The sequence below is a fragment of the Mya arenaria genome, chromosome 3 (genome assembly GCF_026914265.1).
Source record: "Mya arenaria isolate MELC-2E11 chromosome 3, ASM2691426v1".
Classification (NCBI taxonomy): domain Eukaryota; kingdom Metazoa; phylum Mollusca; class Bivalvia; order Myida; family Myidae; genus Mya; species Mya arenaria.
The window spans coordinates 79,178,553-79,196,269 of record NC_069124.1 but is presented as its reverse complement, the minus strand read 5'-3'; the positions used below and the strand labels follow the sequence as shown (position 1 = coordinate 79,196,269).

Below are 17,717 nucleotides of genomic sequence, written 5' to 3'. Positions count from 1 at the left end.
ACCGTTGTTGATACAGCAAATATCAAAGAGAAAATAAAAAAAACCATATGTTTACTTAACACATATCCAACAAATACAATTCGGCACAAACAACGAACGGAAAGTACTAGATCGTCCTTATTTGTCAATGAGGTTTAATCATTCTTCAGGATGACAATGCTGCAATCAGCCTGCTTTTTGTCGCTTGATTCTCTGATGGCCTGGAGGCGTCTGGTCCACTCTAGAATGACGGCGTCTGAAACCCCTCGATTTCTGAGGTGATCTAGTAGTCTACAAGGCGTCAAGTTTGGATGAAGAAAACAGGTCAGGGGTCGATTACCTGAATTCTGTAGCGTACATAAATAACAAAACTGCAATTTATTGACCAGATAACTGCCTTTATATCATTAATATTTCATAAATAGGGCTGTAAAGACGACTTGTAACATAAATACATAAATATTTATAACGAACAGAAATCTTTAAAACGTGTACGCTCCCCCCCCCCCCCCCCCCCCCAGTAGATAATAGCATACGTTAACAGCTTCTCTAAAAAAGATAATATATTAAACATGTTTCAGTATGATTACTATGGAATGGAATTTAACAGCGCACCTTTTCCCGGACATATGCGGTTTTCAACCTGGCGTCGTTCAACTTGTGGTACTGTCGCCTCAGTGCCACTTCCTCCTGCAGATCCCCGGTCGCATCTAGACCGTCTGCAATTGGACAACATTACAATAATAGCATCGCATGATGGACCATTAGCGATAGCTATACATCATGGACGATACTGGTATAGACCATTGCAAAAGACATCAAGCTTTAACAAGCCCGACTACTCATTTACCATAATTTTATACTGAGTCAAGCCGCATTTTGTCCAGACATAGCTGACAGCCTGCCTGTTTGATGAGGCAGATTTCGCTAACTCTTTTTATTGATCTAGATGTACAGGGACGGTACATGAAGGTCTGAACTATTTGGATTGTATCACGTACAGAACGCCGTTATTTTTCAGTTAGCCATAGACGGTTCACAGGCATCTGAATCATTGTTTGTCAGTAAAATATTGTTTAGACCGTTTTGGGTACATACAACGAGATAAACAACACATCTGAAGATATTTAGTGTCTTTGATATACAAAGTTTCTTTTTTGTATATCAAAGACACTAAATATCTTCAGATGTGTTGTTTATCTCATTGTATGTACCCAAAATGGTTTTAAACAATATTTAAGTGACAAACAATGATTCAGAAGCCTGTGAGACGGTTGTGATTTGCGCCTGATGTACATATTTTTTTAACAAGATAAAGGATGGTATGATCCAAAAGGTAAGCAATTGCATGTCCATGCATTCGGTTTGCCATTCAGTAAATAAACGGATTACCTTCGAGAAATGTTATTGTGGGAAACGGGTTTTCCTTTACCACTTCCATCATTTCAAAATGGCGTCAATTGTAGTGATTGCGTCATTGGGTACGTCATCGAAACTACTTATGTACAGTAGCACGTACTGACGTAGTGTGCCTTTTTTTCGACAAAGGTATCACGTTCTGATTGCAATCACATTACCATGATTAAAGAAGTAACCTGTTTTATAATTTTGCAAAATTATTATTGAACATTCGGATGTTCTATTAAGAATCCTTGTTTATTAGAAAACGGTATTTTCACTGTCCCGGGCGGTAAAAGTATTTCAATCTTACAGTTACATTTTTAAAGTACTATACTACAAAAATAATACAAGATTCTGAGAAGGGATTTTAGATTTTTTAAACATGGCCTTGTTTTAATGAAATTCCGAAAGACATGTTTACACTCTGCTTTAAGAGTTTACGGTTTTCTTTTCTTCTCTTTTTGCTGATCTGATTTATTGTTGGAGGTTTCAACATTTTGTTTAATCTTAGGATTGACAAACGAACATTACAAAGCTATATCCATTGTAATGAAAAATGGTAAACTTTCACTTTAAACCCAGGTAAATTTAGCCAATGTAATTGATAACTTGAGTCCTTAAAAGATCATTTGAAAATAGATGTATTTCAACGCGGCGAACGCGATTTCATATTATTTATCATATAGGTCCATGTAGTCATGGACCTTATATTGTTTTTATACATATCAGATGTAAAAGTCAGCTAAAGTAGCAGACTTATTTAAATGAATATACAATATTCTACCCACATTGATATATAATACTTTTGGTGTGAATAAAGACCGTGCGTATGGAAGTCTGTTTGGTGACGTTGGTGTTCATGCTCGGGTAGGGTTGCTGTATCTCTGCTTGCTGAAAAAACATACGATTTTTTCCAAAGACGATGTGTATAATGTTCAACCTTTTCCGAATAGGTTAGATGTGCATGTTGATGACAGAAAAATAAACTGAAGATATTAATCCCGCAGCTGCCAGAAAACATAGGTAGACCCTATGAAGTTCGTACCGGCGAAATGACTGAAGACATTCTCAATTGGTGTGTAAACAATGTGGGGGACAAGGAACAAACTGATTTCTGAATGTTTGTACGATGTTTATTGGTGTCGCATTGCTTTATCTACATAATTTATTGGTTTATCCTCTCAACTTACACTTCATGTCAAATACTAACGCTACAACTTTATTGACATCAGCCTTGTTGGACGTTGCTATGAGAAAATTAAACATCCAAATAAAATCCACTCTTACTCTCGTTTAGTATAAACGTATCTTCTTTGGACAATTGTTAAATTGTGTTCTTTTATATAGTATTATCTCAAGAGACTTCCAACAGACGTTAGACATTAAAAGGGAATATTTTTAGGGGGAATTTTCTCGGATATCACAGGACATATAGCGGCCTGTAAAAATGGCTGGGACTCAACCTTCCTACATAGAAACACCATGGGACCGTGAGCTTATTACGGTACGTAGTTCAGTCTTTCTTTTGTTATATATTGAACAGCCGACAAAATTAGTTTTCAGCGACCGGATCAAGCTCATTATTTGTTTTATTTGGCCGTGAAGAATTATTTCTTATGATTTGGAGGGTGGTGATACCTTAATATTACAAAAGCGAACAGCATAGTTATATCTATGTATGAAACGCATTTTCGCTTAATTTACACCACCGTTCTGGTTTTTTTCCCATTTTGAAACGGTACATGTTTAGTAAGTTGGTAGTAATAGTATTTTGTTTAGCAATGGCAATATTTTATTAAAAAAAACATGGAATATACACTTATACTACAAACATCTAAGATTGTATTCGCATGCCACTTAGAGTAATAATAAATTATATCACAAGAGCTTTATATTAATTAAATCAAACTACTAGAATATATATTACTTCAGATGTTACTGATATGATGTAGTAACAATTTCGATAACATTTGCACATGTATGATAACGCGTAAAGCTATAGATGCACAAGTGCAAGTCTTAGAGCTTATTTCCAACGGGGCCCATGTTGGTCGGACGTCTGCTTACATACATATTTATTTTATCATGATAATATAAGTAAAAACAAACCATTTGATTCCTTAGAAACCCCAACAGAAGTTTGATCCGGAAAGGATTTGACTAGAACACTCGTTCTAACTGGCTTAGTTTCCGAGTCGAAGAATGTCAGGTTATTTGGACATGGTTTTAGTCAGATTTGACTGACATTGTCTTTCATAACCTTACTGAACATTTGGAAGCAAAGGCAGTGCTTTATAAATGCTTATAAACTACAAAACTTCCCCAATTTTGAAACTAGTGTTTCATTTGGCTTGCATTTTCTATGTATCCATCGTGTGTGCTTAAATCACGGGTGCCTGTAAAAAGGGGAAACGATAAGGACCCCGTTTGTGTAAAAAAAACGTTTGTTTTTCTCAAGTGTCAGATGTAGAACACACATGTTCCTTTGTATAATAAGTCTCGCCAATTATACAAGAGGTTTTTGACTGGCTGATATTTACAGACCTCAGCTGTTGGGTCTTATGGTAACATTCCGCCAAGCCTTTGGTGTTACATAATATATTCATTTTATGTAGATTATGTTGTAATGCCAAATGTTCTCAAGTGGTTGTAACTGTATATGAAACAAACCAATATATTTGTTCAAGATAAAAAGGGGTGCCATGAAAACCAAGTATCGCCTTGTATAATAGCTTAAAATAACCGCGTAGTTGCTGTTTACACGTTAATTAATAATTACGCACCTGCAGAACTACTTATTTGTGTACAGTTGCAACCGATATTCTTACGTTATTGAATCAAAATTCCTTTAGTTATCTTCAAAATATTTGTAAACATTAATTGAAACTAACGTCTTTCGATAAAATATTTCAACTTTACTATAAATTGGCTTCGAATAATTACGCACACTTAAACTTTGCGGACTAGTTAGTTTACATCAGGTGGGCTTCGGTCACTAGCAACACAAGAAGGTTTCAGAATGAGTATCCAGTCAGCATTAAGATTTGAAGCAGATAAACCTGCTAACCCTAACTTAAGGAAAGCATTTGAAGCACAAGTAGAAAGAATCAAAGTATGTATTTATCCTCACTGTTGTATTGTATTTAACATTCAGTTATTATGAATTTTGTCCCCCCATTCACAATCTTCAATACACACCATTTTAAATCAATGATCTCAGTTGCTAACTTTTTGGCAGAATACAAGATACAAGAATCTTTATTAAAAGTCGGGTATGTGTTAACAAGAAACATTAGCTCAATGAGCTATTTTCAGAATATAACATGTAACAAGGACACAAAAAATTGGCACTGGTACTACAAGGGCTCCCAATCTGCTCTGAAATTTTTGGATGCGATTTGGCATTTTATCTATAGTCTATACTCTATAAATCTCAAACCACTCTTACAGCAGTGTTAAAGAATAGAGTGAAATACAAGAAGATCCGGATGAAATGCCCTAGTTCTTTTCTAATATAAATGGTGTATAAAAGTACCAATAGCACAAGATACCTTATTTCTGGGTTATAACCAGTACTGGGTATCTTACCCTCATATGTCAGGTGCCAAGGGAGCTGCCAGTACCATTTCAATCTTTTCGCTTTGACACACCCTTGAATTGCCCCTGTGAATCTCGGATACCAATGAACTCTAATACTATTGCTACAGAGGCATCATTTCCAGTATCAAGTTCTGACATAACAATTCTAGTCCAAATAATAGGGATTAGAAGAATCCCATATAACACAACTATTATGTTAGACTAATAACAATTCATGAGTGTCAATGAGATTGGCATGGCTTTATCAGTTTATGCCAGTTTTTTATTATTATTTGCATTATAACTCAAATGACAAATCATTTGCAAGCAAAATCAAACCGTTTTGTTGTGTATGTAGAGTTTTCATCACTGAGGACAATTGTTAAGAAAAATGTGTGGATATGTTGTCTGACTTTTATTTAAGAGGAAGTTTGAAATGGTATGGATAGTAATTAGAGAGGTTCTGACTCCATAGCAGCCTCCTGCAAGACATGTTACAATTTCCATGTATCACAATTTTATATTTGATTTTCAAATTTCTTTCACTCATGAAATCAGATATTTAACATTTTCATTTTAAAGAACACTACTGCAAGGTTGCCATCTTCTTTACCCTATTAACCATTTTAATCTGTTCCATTTGAGCATACTCAAACTATGCCTACTTAATGTTTTATTTACATGCAAGTGTCTTATTAAATGTTAACAGAATTATAAAACAGCACGAGTAGTCAAAATGTTAAAATGTTCCTATCCCAATATGAGGTCAAATATTTTAACTAAATGAATATATATATATGTTCTCATCTTGTTCAGTGGCATTTATTATGATTGTATTATGTATATTATATGAGCTAATATAGAAGAGTGAACCTGTATGGGAGTATGGCATATGTGTTTAATTTTAATGTTTAAAGTTTATTAAAATTAAGAAACAACAATGTATGTATTGTTTGTCGTAGTGACGTATATTTACCAAAAATATATATATATATAAAACATACGTAAAACATGCATATAAAATGGTATGTAAAATTATTTTAAGGAAAGGTATGCATGTTAATGGGACTAGACATCAGATGGTCACAAAGCCGGCAATTCTTTATTTACACAAGACAAGACTAAAATTGTCAAAACCACTTGTATGAGGCCGATAATAATCAATTTACATGATCAAAAGAATATTTTGTTGCTGTCTCAGCTGAGTTAACCCGTTGAAACTTAGCTTATAACAGTTTCCTAGATTATAATGTGTATATTTAACATGTGATTGTCACATGATTTGTATAGATACATAAACAAATGGTATTTTTAAATAGACTTGGAATCAGTGGTAAACATCCAAGTAAATTTCAAATTGGAAAAATATGCAAAATTAGGTTGTGATACATATGTAAGGAAGATACAATGCGTTGTACACAACAATGTCAATTTTATATAAGTTTTTGAAAACTTTATTTTTTCTTGCAATTGTATCAAGTGGTGTCTAGTGCCTTTAATTTAGTATCATCATTGATTATAGTTGAACATTTATTTGGTAATTTCCACCCATATTGCTCCAAAATCCAATGTAGAAGGGCTGAGGCTTTTTTCCCTGTCAGAAAGTCAGGATGTCAAATATTATTTATTTGTTTCAGTATGATGAGATTATGGCTGACAGAGAGAATGTGGTTCGACTGTAAGTTACATGATATGCATTTCTTTATTTATATAAAATTGTTTGTATTTAAAATTTTCTGTTATAAAAACATTTATCCTTTTCTCTAGAATAAATTAAAATACAAATCATTTTATTGAAATTAGCCTGAAACACATTGTACAGTGAATTGACACTTAGCATGTTAAGTGTTGTTGTTTTCTTTGCATACTAGTATTACTTCAATTTTATTGCTGTTGAAGCCATAAGTACAATGATTTCTGGGACTCCCTGGTGAAAGATGTGAACACTATTGTGCTCAAAGCTGAGGGCAAGGCAGATGCTGATACAGAGGAGGCCTGTGACAAGTAGCCACCTTAAACTTGCAGGCTTTTGCACATGCTTTTCCACTGTATAGCTTGTATACTGTTTCATTTAGTACACAAAATTATATTTACAAATGCATGAAAAATTATCTTAATCAAACTAACCAAAAGACACAGAAAAGTGGTTATTAACTTACGGGGCCCCTAAAGTGGGCATGTCATATTTTGAATGACAATAGCCTCCTTTTATTTATTTTGTAAATATGTAGTCAACACTCTACTGTTCATGGTTGTCTGAGTTTACTCCCTTTGACCATAAAGAAAATGAATGAATAAATGAATGTGAGGGTTTTGATACATACAAGTAAAAATGAAACTCATAATCAATAAAAAAAATCTAATTACAAGTCAAGATTGATGTTTTTCAGACTTGGCAAGAAATAATAAAAAAGTACTGCTTGGGCAGTGGTCCCAGCCATCCCTATATGCTAGAAGCTTATCAGTGACAGAGTCATATATATAACATGCCAAGAATGACTCTTACGGGAGGAAAAATAAAACTTAATGCAAAAATGGGATGCTTTATGTATAGTCCTATCTCTCAGCAGACAATAAGCAATCTTTGTCCAATTACATAGATAGCCAAAAGAGCTTTCCCACTATTGCTTATCATTTGCTCATGAACTTAAGTACCTGTGTGGCTAATGAAGTAAACATTAATTTAGGTGTATGTATGGGTTATATATTATTTTACTCTCAAGGCATACTTCTATTGAAGGCTATCAAGTTAACAGCATTGTCATCTTGGCATTGTCCTTAAATATGAAGGTTAAATGGATTACATAGGTATTGCAATATCGTAACTAAACTGTTAATTTAGTTCATAGAGTACGCAATAGATTCACCAGCTTAATAATTATACATAAGTATATCACTGAATTCAAGTCTTGCTTACAAATAACTGTTTCTCACAGTAAAATTATTGATATGGGGCAGACCTTCTAATCAAGATATCCGAATCTGTCTTGTATCACAGAGAGTATTGAATTAATATTTTCTTAGCTTGTTTGTTTTGTTGTCATTTTTTTTGGTGTTTTTTAAAGGAAATTTGTCAACAACATATTAGCTAAGCGGTGATAGTAATGATGACATATGTAGAAAGTAAACTTACCATATATGTGTGTATATCTACTTAGGAGGTACTGGTAAATAAAATCACACTTATTGCATGGCTTAAGAATCAAATACAATAAAGAAGTGAACCATTTATTTAATTAATACTGGTAAAATGTTGTCGCCAATCGTCTACATTCAGCCTGCGGCAACACTTAATTGACCTCGAATATATATATACATAATATATATTTATATGTAATATATACCTGGTTCTGGTATATATAATATTTATAGAGTTTTGGCTACCTCCTGAAGTAATTGGGTAAAACAGAGGGGCGTCCGTGTACTTTTTCTTATTTTAGATGTCAACACAATGTTTAATAAATAAAATATGTGGTAGGTCATTCTTTACTTCTGAACCATCCTACCTGTATAACAGTGACTGCACATTATACTCAACATGATATTGAATGCGAAAAGTATGGGATCTTGCAGAATAACAGTGATTTTCTGCTTTTCTTTAACTGTTTTATGATACTTAGAATCAAGTTCACATTCATTTGGAATCATGTTCATCACTTTATTGCAGCTGTAGAAAATTATTTACCATGGTTTCACATGCATTAGTTTCACAGTTATAGACAAGATAAGCACCAGCTTAGGAACACTCAGTAGTTATAATAAAACACCTTTTGTATATTAATGTTTATGTATGTATGTAAAGTGTAAATAGTATACTTAAATTTCCATTTTTCCTAATGGCTCTCATGCATTTGAGGGATATCAATAGTTGTTTGTATTTGTTAACAATATAGAATGTGAAATAAGAAAAACTCCTTTTCATGACTAATTGCAAATAATTTTTCTGAAGCAAAATATATATGGTACATGAATACATTAGGAAATTTATATGTTTATGTATGTAATCAATAAATTGTTGGTAATATATTGTGCCACCTTGTATCTACATGGACTGGGGCATGTAGGTTTGCACTATTATAAATAAAAAATAGGCCCAGTAATAGGTCCCTGCCAGTATAATATTGTCACAAAAGTGAAATTAAACACAAATCTGTTGATTCAGGGTGTAAATTTTCTAAATAATTGTGTTTTTAGCTTGTGGTGGTACATCACTTTAGTTGACTTGAAAAGGGGAAAACAGTCTGGCAACGTGTTGCTTGTTTCCAGACACTTGTTATCATTACTAACACGTGATTCTTATAGAAATACTTTGTACAGCTCAATATGTCCTTCATGTTGGGTGCACGTTGCAGGGAAAAGAACGTTAACCAGCGGGCGGGTTGGAACGAGAATTTAGAGGTGGCAAGCTGGAAGAAGCGCATCCAGAACGAGGCTGAGTACATCAAGTCTGAGATAAGGATGGCTGCCAAGGCTTCACTGGCTGTATGTACATCCCGTACTAAACAAACTGCTTCAGCTTATACTAGATCAGTACAGAACTCTTAAACAACCACTTTCAGCATTGCATCTTTGTGTAATTAACACATGAAGTGTTTTATGAGTCCTTAGACATGTATTATGTGCATATAGTGAAAGCATCTTAAAGTTATACCTCATTTATATGCTAAGAATTACCTTAGGGCAAAGTTGCCCTTGGAAGCAAATTTGCCACATAGGTGGTGTAAATTTGCACCCCTGGGAATTTTTGTCATATGAACCAATCCTATTTTGCTCACAAGAATTTCAGTTTTGGTTGTTGTTTTTTTCCTTTTAATTGACATAATTACAAACTTTTTGGAAGAAAATTGTTATAAATAAATAATTCATAGTCTATGTTGAAATGGAATGCTTACCTTTCAATATGCAATAATTGAAAGCAAAAACAACTCAAATATAACATACATTGACTTTTTGAAGTCACTAATGACTTTTAAAAAGATACCCGATTCTTATTTTGTTATTTGAAACAATCATTAGGCTAACAAACTTGCAATACTAGGTAATTGAAAGGGAGGACTTTTATATCAGTTTATCTACAGGTTCTACTGGATCATGTTACTTATAAGCAATAACTAATAGTATTACATAAAATATTTCTACCGCAATTCACTAATAATAATTGAATCAATATGATTGATGTATTTTTCCAACACAAATTGTATAGGCTTTTTAATAAGTGTAAATTTTTAGCTCTACTGGCCAGTGCTAGAAGAGGTAATGCCATGGCACTGTGTCGGTTGTCTATGCATCTATCTGTAAACAATTGCTTTTGAATGCGATTAAGTCTATTGTTTTGATCGTATCTTAATCAAACCATTACATTAGTTAGATATCCATGAAAGCTCAGTTCCTTTCTTCAACTAGCCATTTGTAGCCAAGTGAAAAAATATGGTCTAAGAGAGACAACCTGTTTTAGAAAAGTGCAGTTAGTTTTCTGTTTTTCTCTCCCTTGATTTTCTTAAAGAGGTACAGATTCGGAACTCCTCGGCCATTTTCCATCGAAAACAACCGGACTGCTTACAATGTCAGACATCTAAACACTTTAACTACGCTCGCGGTAAATATATCGCGTAGTTATTTAATTTTAGCAGTTATCCAATGACTTTACTCTCGGGAATCATTATAATGTATGCAACAAAACACTTAAATGGCAATCCGTTTAGACTTAGTAATACAATACACATTAAAACACTTCAATTAATTAATACTATTATTTATCTTTTACATACTACTTGTACCGGCATACATCCTAGATTATTTTCCATGGAAAATGGCCGAAGGGAGCGTACAGTTGTTTCTCTTCCTTGTCTTTGTTAAAGAGGGTTGATTGATTTTACTAACCGTTTATATTGTAGTCAGATACTGACTTAATGACGGTTCCCTCTATAACCAGCCACGTCTGCCCGTGCATGACTGGATTATGGTCCTTGAAATTGTCAAAATTGGTATAATTTATCTAGTAAACAAAAGCCTCCATTTATTATGTGTTGTTTATTTACTCTACTTATATAGTTGTAAGATATTGACTTAATAAATAACAGTTCCTTTCGAAAATTAGCCGGATCCCTCATGGACTTGGTTATAGCCACTGGAATTGATCAAATTGCAAATGACCTAAAAAGTCATGCCAGAAGAGCCACATGATACGCCCTAATTAGCCCCTTGTCCTAATTGCCATATTAACGGATCCAACGACAGATGTTGGTCGTATAAAGGGGGTATTAGACTCCTTTAAGTTTAAATTGCCCAGACAAATCCAAAGCCAAACTTCAACTGAATGAAAATTTAACCCTGCTTGTATTCGAAATTATTTATATAAAATATAAGTATGATATAGCCAAAATCAAAACATCAAACGACGTCACTTATGTGGATGATGATAGGATTTTCTGACGTCATTGGTTTACAAGTTCAACATTTTTATTTTTGCTGTTGTTGTTTCAGGTTCGGCGGGTGGCGCTCAAGCAGCAATATGAGCGTGAGCTGGCGCAGTGGGAGAAGGAGCTGGCGCTGCAGGGCAAAACATTCTACAAACAACGCATATAGCCCGTCTACACAGACAGGAGTGTTCATTATGTAATTAAAGGATTCAGTGATTGGAAAATGTTTGAGATTAGATCATGCTTAATGAGCCAGTTTTAAAGAATGAAATACAATATGTACTGAGAAAAAGCAATTGCAATACTAGTATAATCTTTAGACATACTGTGTAAAAGTACCCGACATAAGCCATTTGTATTCTACTAGTTAAGCATGGACTTGCATTGATTTTCATTTTCCTAAAAATATCATTTCTAAACTATTAATAACTGTGATAGAATATTAATATTAAATTATTTTTTCATGTTTTATATGTTTATGAATTATAATAAATTTTGTTAAATTTCATTAGTTGTTATTAAAACGGTTAACAGTTAAAACCCCACATTATAAAGCATTATTAATCTGATGTATGGACTAATCAGTGCAGACAGTCTAAGAGATACTCCATTCTTATATAACGATGACACAGTAATAAGCAATATGCCAACAATGCTCTTAGATACTTCACGAATATTAGAAAATCGCGTGATTCGGCATCAGAGTCGCATGTTTCACTGAAAACATATATAAAAAATAATAATAGATGACATTCATAACTGTCTGCTTGTTATTTTAGTGAGTGTTTACACTATATATAAAAAAAATCAAACGACGGGGATAAGATTTGCTAACTTTTGCATATAATTGAACTATGAAGATACTGCTTATATAGATGCCAATAGTTAAGATGCCGTTTTGATCGTCGCTATGAAGACTGAATAAATGCTATGCTTGATACCAGACTATTCATTTCAATAATTGTTGCGGAGAAAGGTTATATCAACAGTTATTGATCGAACAACTATTTCTTTATGAAATATTAGGTAATTGTTATACACACGTTCATTTTCACGTTGCTTCTGAAATGAAACACTTTGGCCAAAATAGTTGAGATTAGTTCATCTTTGAATGAAGTTTTGCAGATCATCCATGCTTGAACTGAGACAGCGGCACGAGCACATCGTTTTTTGTCTCCGCCACTTTTATTTTAATTGATTTCATATGTTCGTGAGATAAAGCCGCAGAAGCTACAGACGTTAAACGACTTTCCTTTAAAGATGAGCGGCCCAAGGACAAACTACTGGTCATTAGATTGCACTTAATTCCGATGGCACATCAATCGCCAAACGACGTACGTCTTCTGCACAGAGCAAAGTCGACACATTTCTCACATCATCGTCAGTTCTGTAGCTGAACACCCCAGCAATCACTCCGTTTGCCTGGAATAGTGTTCCTCGGTGGCGGAATCTGCGTGGCTCTCGTGCGGCGGTGCCAGACGCCGTGAAATTAATTGTTTCTCAGCATCCCTCGCCATCTATGGAACCATATTCAATAAGCGAACAGCGTATAATTTAGTTGGAAAATGAAATATTTAGTGTGTGACAGCCAAGTAAATTCTTTACAGAGATTATTATTTTCGGAAATTGTTTGGAATAAAGACCTCCTTTAGGAGTCATTTTAGGATGATATAATTCAGAAAGTTCTTAAGCGCACGTTTATCATTAAATAAGCCTGGGGTCTGCGGAGAAAAATTGCACAGAAAACTTCTATGGCTAATATTATTGGACTGGAAAAGAGCATTTTCCTTGAGATATATCTGTTAGGAAAACTTCAGAGGGAAAATGGTAATATGTTTCTATGAACCGTATTAGCACGAATAGTAGAGTCGTGCACTGTCTCTTAAGTTTTATTAATCTTCACGATACGATGTAGACAAGTAAAACATGTTTGGAATTAACAAAAGTTTTGAGACGCACAGGAGTCCCTTGAAAATGCATCTTCATGTTTTGTTCATCATTTGCGCGTCGGTGCTCGAGTGCCTCGGGCGTTACGGCGTCCAGCAGGAGTGTAGCTACGAGTTCAACGTGTGGCAGGCGGATGCTGACCAGATCGAGCGTATGCGCAGTCTCGAGATACAGTTCGCCAACTTTTCCAACTACGTGGACAAGGAGCTGCTGCGCTTCCGGTTGGACAATTCCGTGGAGACGAGTAGCGGCAGGAACTGGACAGTCATGTACGAGCGTTCACTGTCCGAACTGAAAAATTACCAATTGCAGAAATACAACGAATTGCAAGAACTGCGTATTAAGTTAAGTCAATTCGAAATAAAACTTGAAGACTTGAAAGGAAAGGTGCAGAATTCAGTGTTTCCTGCTGGGCGTAGCTCGAGGAAGAAACATGTGCGGAAAGACCGCATGGTTCCGAACCACGCACAGGCTGATACACCAAGGCACCAACTGGTGGAAAACCTCAAGTCGTTGGTGTCTGACCTGAAGGCCGAGTGGATACTCATTAAGCGAGATTTTATTCTAATCCGAAAAGAAACTGATTTAATCAGGAAGGATCATGAAACTCTCGAAAACAAATCAGACAGTATAATACTTCAAAATGAACAATTTGCAAACATGTTTAAAGTTGCTAGAACAAAAGAAACAGCTTACGAAGAAGACTTTACAAATTTTAAACTCGATCTTGAGCAAACAAAGCATGATATGGTGAGCATTAAATCTATTCAGGAACAGCTAAAAAATGATCTTTTGAACCAAGAGAACGGCCTTGTGCGACTGCAGGCCATGTGCACTGACTCTAGACAGCGGTTGGAGGAGATGCAAACTGCGCACAGCAGCGAGTGGTCGAAGGGCGCGCCGACAGCCCGGAAACACCCGGTGGAGAACAGCATCGATCCGCCCGACACGAAACTGTGGGACGAGAACGACATCCCGAAAGGTAAAAAATATGAAGGGAATGGAAACCATACCTTAGTCAGAGTTTAGGCCGGATTGGTTTCGTGGGAGTTTTATTTCCAAAGCATGTGGTAATGTGTGAGAGTGAACAATACAAATGATATAAATTAGCAGTATGCATTTTCCTTTTTTCTCGGAGTACGCAGGTTAGGGTGTTACATGAATTATAAGGTGCAATAAACCTAAAGTGAACGTTGTTTAATCTTACATGAAGCAAATCCCAGAGGGGAGGATAATTTTCTTTAAGTTTCCCAAGGGGTTTGCATTCTAGCAAACAATTCTGCAATTTCGTTTTCTTCTTAATTAAATCTTTCAACTAAAGTGAAAGCAATTTTACCAAATATATACGCACTGCCCTGAGACACTTTTAAGAGATATTCTCGGCAAAATCATTCAGGAGATAATTATAGAAAAATAATCATTTTACTGATGATATGCTTGTAAGTGATACTCTTAATATTTCTTTCAGAGAGCATCTGACCAATCATTTCGAATAAAATTTCTCTTGAAAAAATGGAAAAAAATCGTGCTTTCCATCATGTGTTGTATATTTTGTTAGATGTTGTTGTTTTTGTTGTTTTTTAAATATCCATCATGGACATGTGTAGCTTATACGGTTTGAAAATTTAAAATCGACACAAATTCTTAATTGCAGATTGCACGGACGTCGCGTTGGCGGGTCACAGAATGAGCGGCGTGTATCGCGTGCATGTGGGTGCGGTTCAGCCTCCCTCCGAGGTCTACTGCCAAGTCGATCCTGTCGGCTACACGGTCATTCAGAGGCGGGTGGACGGGTTGCAGGACTTCGATAGGGGCTGGTTGGAATATAAGTTCGGCTTCGGAAACATTTACGGGGAATTCTGGGCGGGAAACGAGTTAATTTATGAACTTACGAAGAACAATGAGTATGGACTGCGAGTGGACATTTGGGACTGGGAAGGGAATATAACGTATGCGGAATACGACACGTTTATGATCACCGATGAAGTTGGGCGTTACGCGCTGCACGTTAGTGGATACAGCGGAAACGCGGGTGATTCTCTTAGTTACCATGATGGTATGAAGTTCAGCACGAAGGATCTGGACAATGACATCCATGACAGGAATTGCGCTGCAGAGAACAAGGGTGGCTGGTGGTTCAGTGAATGCTACTTCAGTCACCTTAACGGGATGTACCATGTGGGCTGGTACGCTCAGGCAAAGTACACATTTGCCGACGGTATTGTCTGGTATACACTCAAAGACTCAGACAGGTACTCGCTTCGAAAGGTCGAAATGAAACTAAAACGACGGCGATCGTAAAATACGTCTTGAATTTTTCTCTTTTTTTGGCGCAATATTTTAGAGACAACGAAGAGTGGAAGATTATATGATTCATGTTGATCGATCTCTAGATACATTGGTTGTGAAGCAGACTTTATAGTTACTTAAATAAAACAAATCCTTATAGAGTTGTTGAGATGTCGTTTTTTTGTGAATGTAGCCAGTTTGTTGTTTTAATCAAAATAAATCGTTGAATTCCGTGATATTAGTTATTATGGACACTCCTCGTTAATTAGGTAGGTTTTTCAGTCGCAACATTGTGACATTTACAGGAAATTGCTGATAAACAATTATGGTGGAAGATCATTCGAGTCAGTTATGTGTGTTGTGAAAACCCGTGATGTAATAGTAATAAGTAAAACATATAATCAGTGGCCACACAGTTAAATGAAATAGAAAATATCTGATTTTTAGTGCTGTATTGATTTATAGTTGTTAGTAGCTCGATCACAATGCTACCAGTATTTTAAAGTAACTCTGTCACAATGTTACCAGTTAAAAGCTCTGTCACAATGTTACCAGCTAGTAGCTCTATCACAATGCCATAAGTAAGTAGCTATATCACAATGTTAAAAGTAAGTAGCTCTATCACAATGACGTGATTCCAGACTGTTTGGGCAAATTTACGTTCAAGAATATCATGATTCGTTTTCGAAAAGGACAATCTTTTTTTTTTAAAGTCGACCTTTTGAATAATGTTTTAATCCAGAAAAAACACACACACCCACACAAACACATACGGGCGTATTATAACAATAGTAAGAGGGTTATCTTACAGTTAATTAAAGGGATTCTCATTTTCCATAGAATAAATAATTATTTTTTTTTCATTTAAGGACCTCTCAAATCAGGACCAAATCTCTTTGAAATATAAAGCTTGCACCTTAAGTCAATATAGGTCAATTACTGAATCCATACCTAATTTGCAAACGAAGTTTGAGGACTCCACCGGAAAACGGCTTGTCTAATAAAGGTCACCATGTTATTGGCTTTTGGTCCACTGAATCCAAGAACAATTGTGGTAACTCATTGTCCATGAACAAGATGCACACATAGTTTGAGGACTCTACACTAAGTCATTCACAGGGTATTGATTGGAAATCAAATATCTTATACAGGTCAAAACTGTCTTAACATGTGAACTACATTGTTGTGCTAGCGCCACTATTAATACGGGTCTTCTACTGACCATGAACAATTTGCAACTATAAAGCAAGTCAGTCAAACGATGGAAATGAAAGTGTGTCGCCCTGGAGGAAGACGACGACACCGGAGAGAGAAATCCCTACGAGTCTGCCATGCTTCGTATGTTGGGTGTTGGGGGTGGTTGGGTACGTGTTGGATGGGCTGTATGTATTGGCCAATGAAATGTTTTACTGCCGAACATTTAAATTTGAACGTTTGCGTTTCTCTGAAAACTGGACATTCTTAAGCTTCAAAATATCAATATATTGCTATTTTATGGATGGGTGAATAGGCGCATGGGATTTGTTCCGTGACGGTGCGGCAGACATGCCAGTACATGCCATTATATAACTTTAGTCATACGATGTCGACAGGCTGGCTTTTGACAGACCCGATGCAAGAATGAAACAGCCATTTGCGTAATAAATTTAACTTGGGCGCACATTTATTTCTGATATTTCCGAAAACCGTATTGGAGAAACTTTCCACCTTCAGGCGTTAAATTACGCGTAGTTCTCTGATGTTTCTTAAGTCCCAGTCTTGGCGTTTCTAAATGAAATTGAATAGAAGTTGTAGATTTGCCAACGTCTCCTGAATGTATCGACGCCCGCTTCTTGTCGGTGTGGCTAACCATTGATGGTTGTACAAAAACAACAATAACCGTACATGCAGTATAATTATCTATGTCAAGTAATATATACAGTACCGTCACACTGATACGTCGACAGTATACTGTTGAAAAAAGCTAACGAATGTGTAAAACATTTATTTTTCTTTGTTTCTTAATTTTGAATTGATTATATACTTATAGAAATTAAAGCTTATTTGAAATATTCTGCTTAATTCCTGCATGAAATTTTACTAAAGAGCTGCACACTCACAGAT

The 17,717-nt window shown here is 35.5% G+C and overlaps 3 protein-coding genes across 6 annotated transcripts; 2 read left to right on the top strand and 1 right to left on the bottom strand.

Moving 5' to 3' along the window:
• Positions 1 to 34: 34 nt before the first annotated feature.
• Positions 35 to 1,421, bottom strand: LOC128227328 (uncharacterized). The gene is made up of 3 exons (XM_052937738.1): positions 1,372 to 1,421; positions 595 to 698; positions 35 to 326 (listed from the first exon to the last, which is right to left on the bottom strand). Exons 1-3 carry the CDS (start codon positions 1,418 to 1,420, stop codon positions 135 to 137), a joined length of 345 nt encoding a protein of 114 aa, XP_052793698.1. The 5' UTR covers position 1,421; the 3' UTR covers positions 35 to 134.
• A 1,305-nt stretch (positions 1,422 to 2,726) lies between these two features.
• Positions 2,727 to 11,886, top strand: LOC128227325 (uncharacterized). Of its 4 annotated transcripts, none has more exons than XM_052937733.1 (5): positions 2,727 to 2,884; positions 6,597 to 6,637; positions 6,859 to 6,963; positions 9,312 to 9,441; positions 11,443 to 11,886. In XM_052937733.1, exons 1-5 carry the CDS (start codon positions 2,828 to 2,830, stop codon positions 11,542 to 11,544), a joined length of 435 nt encoding a protein of 144 aa, XP_052793693.1. In that variant the 5' UTR covers positions 2,727 to 2,827; the 3' UTR covers positions 11,545 to 11,886. The 4 variants fall into 4 exon arrangements, with proteins under 4 accessions (XP_052793693.1, XP_052793695.1, XP_052793692.1 ...); XM_052937732.1 differs by lacking the exon at positions 2,727 to 2,884 and adding an exon at positions 4,171 to 4,492; XM_052937735.1 differs by lacking the exon at positions 6,859 to 6,963 and having other exon boundaries at positions 2,730 to 2,884.
• Positions 11,887 to 12,811: 925 nt separating this feature from the next.
• LOC128227319 (angiopoietin-related protein 7-like) lies at positions 12,812 to 15,802 on the top strand. The gene is made up of 2 exons (XM_052937724.1): positions 12,812 to 14,307; positions 14,980 to 15,802. The coding sequence occupies exons 1-2, from the start codon at positions 13,305 to 13,307 to the stop codon at positions 15,624 to 15,626; spliced, it is 1,650 nt and encodes a 549-aa protein (XP_052793684.1). The 5' UTR covers positions 12,812 to 13,304; the 3' UTR covers positions 15,627 to 15,802.
• Positions 15,803 to 17,717: the final 1,915 nt, after the last annotated feature.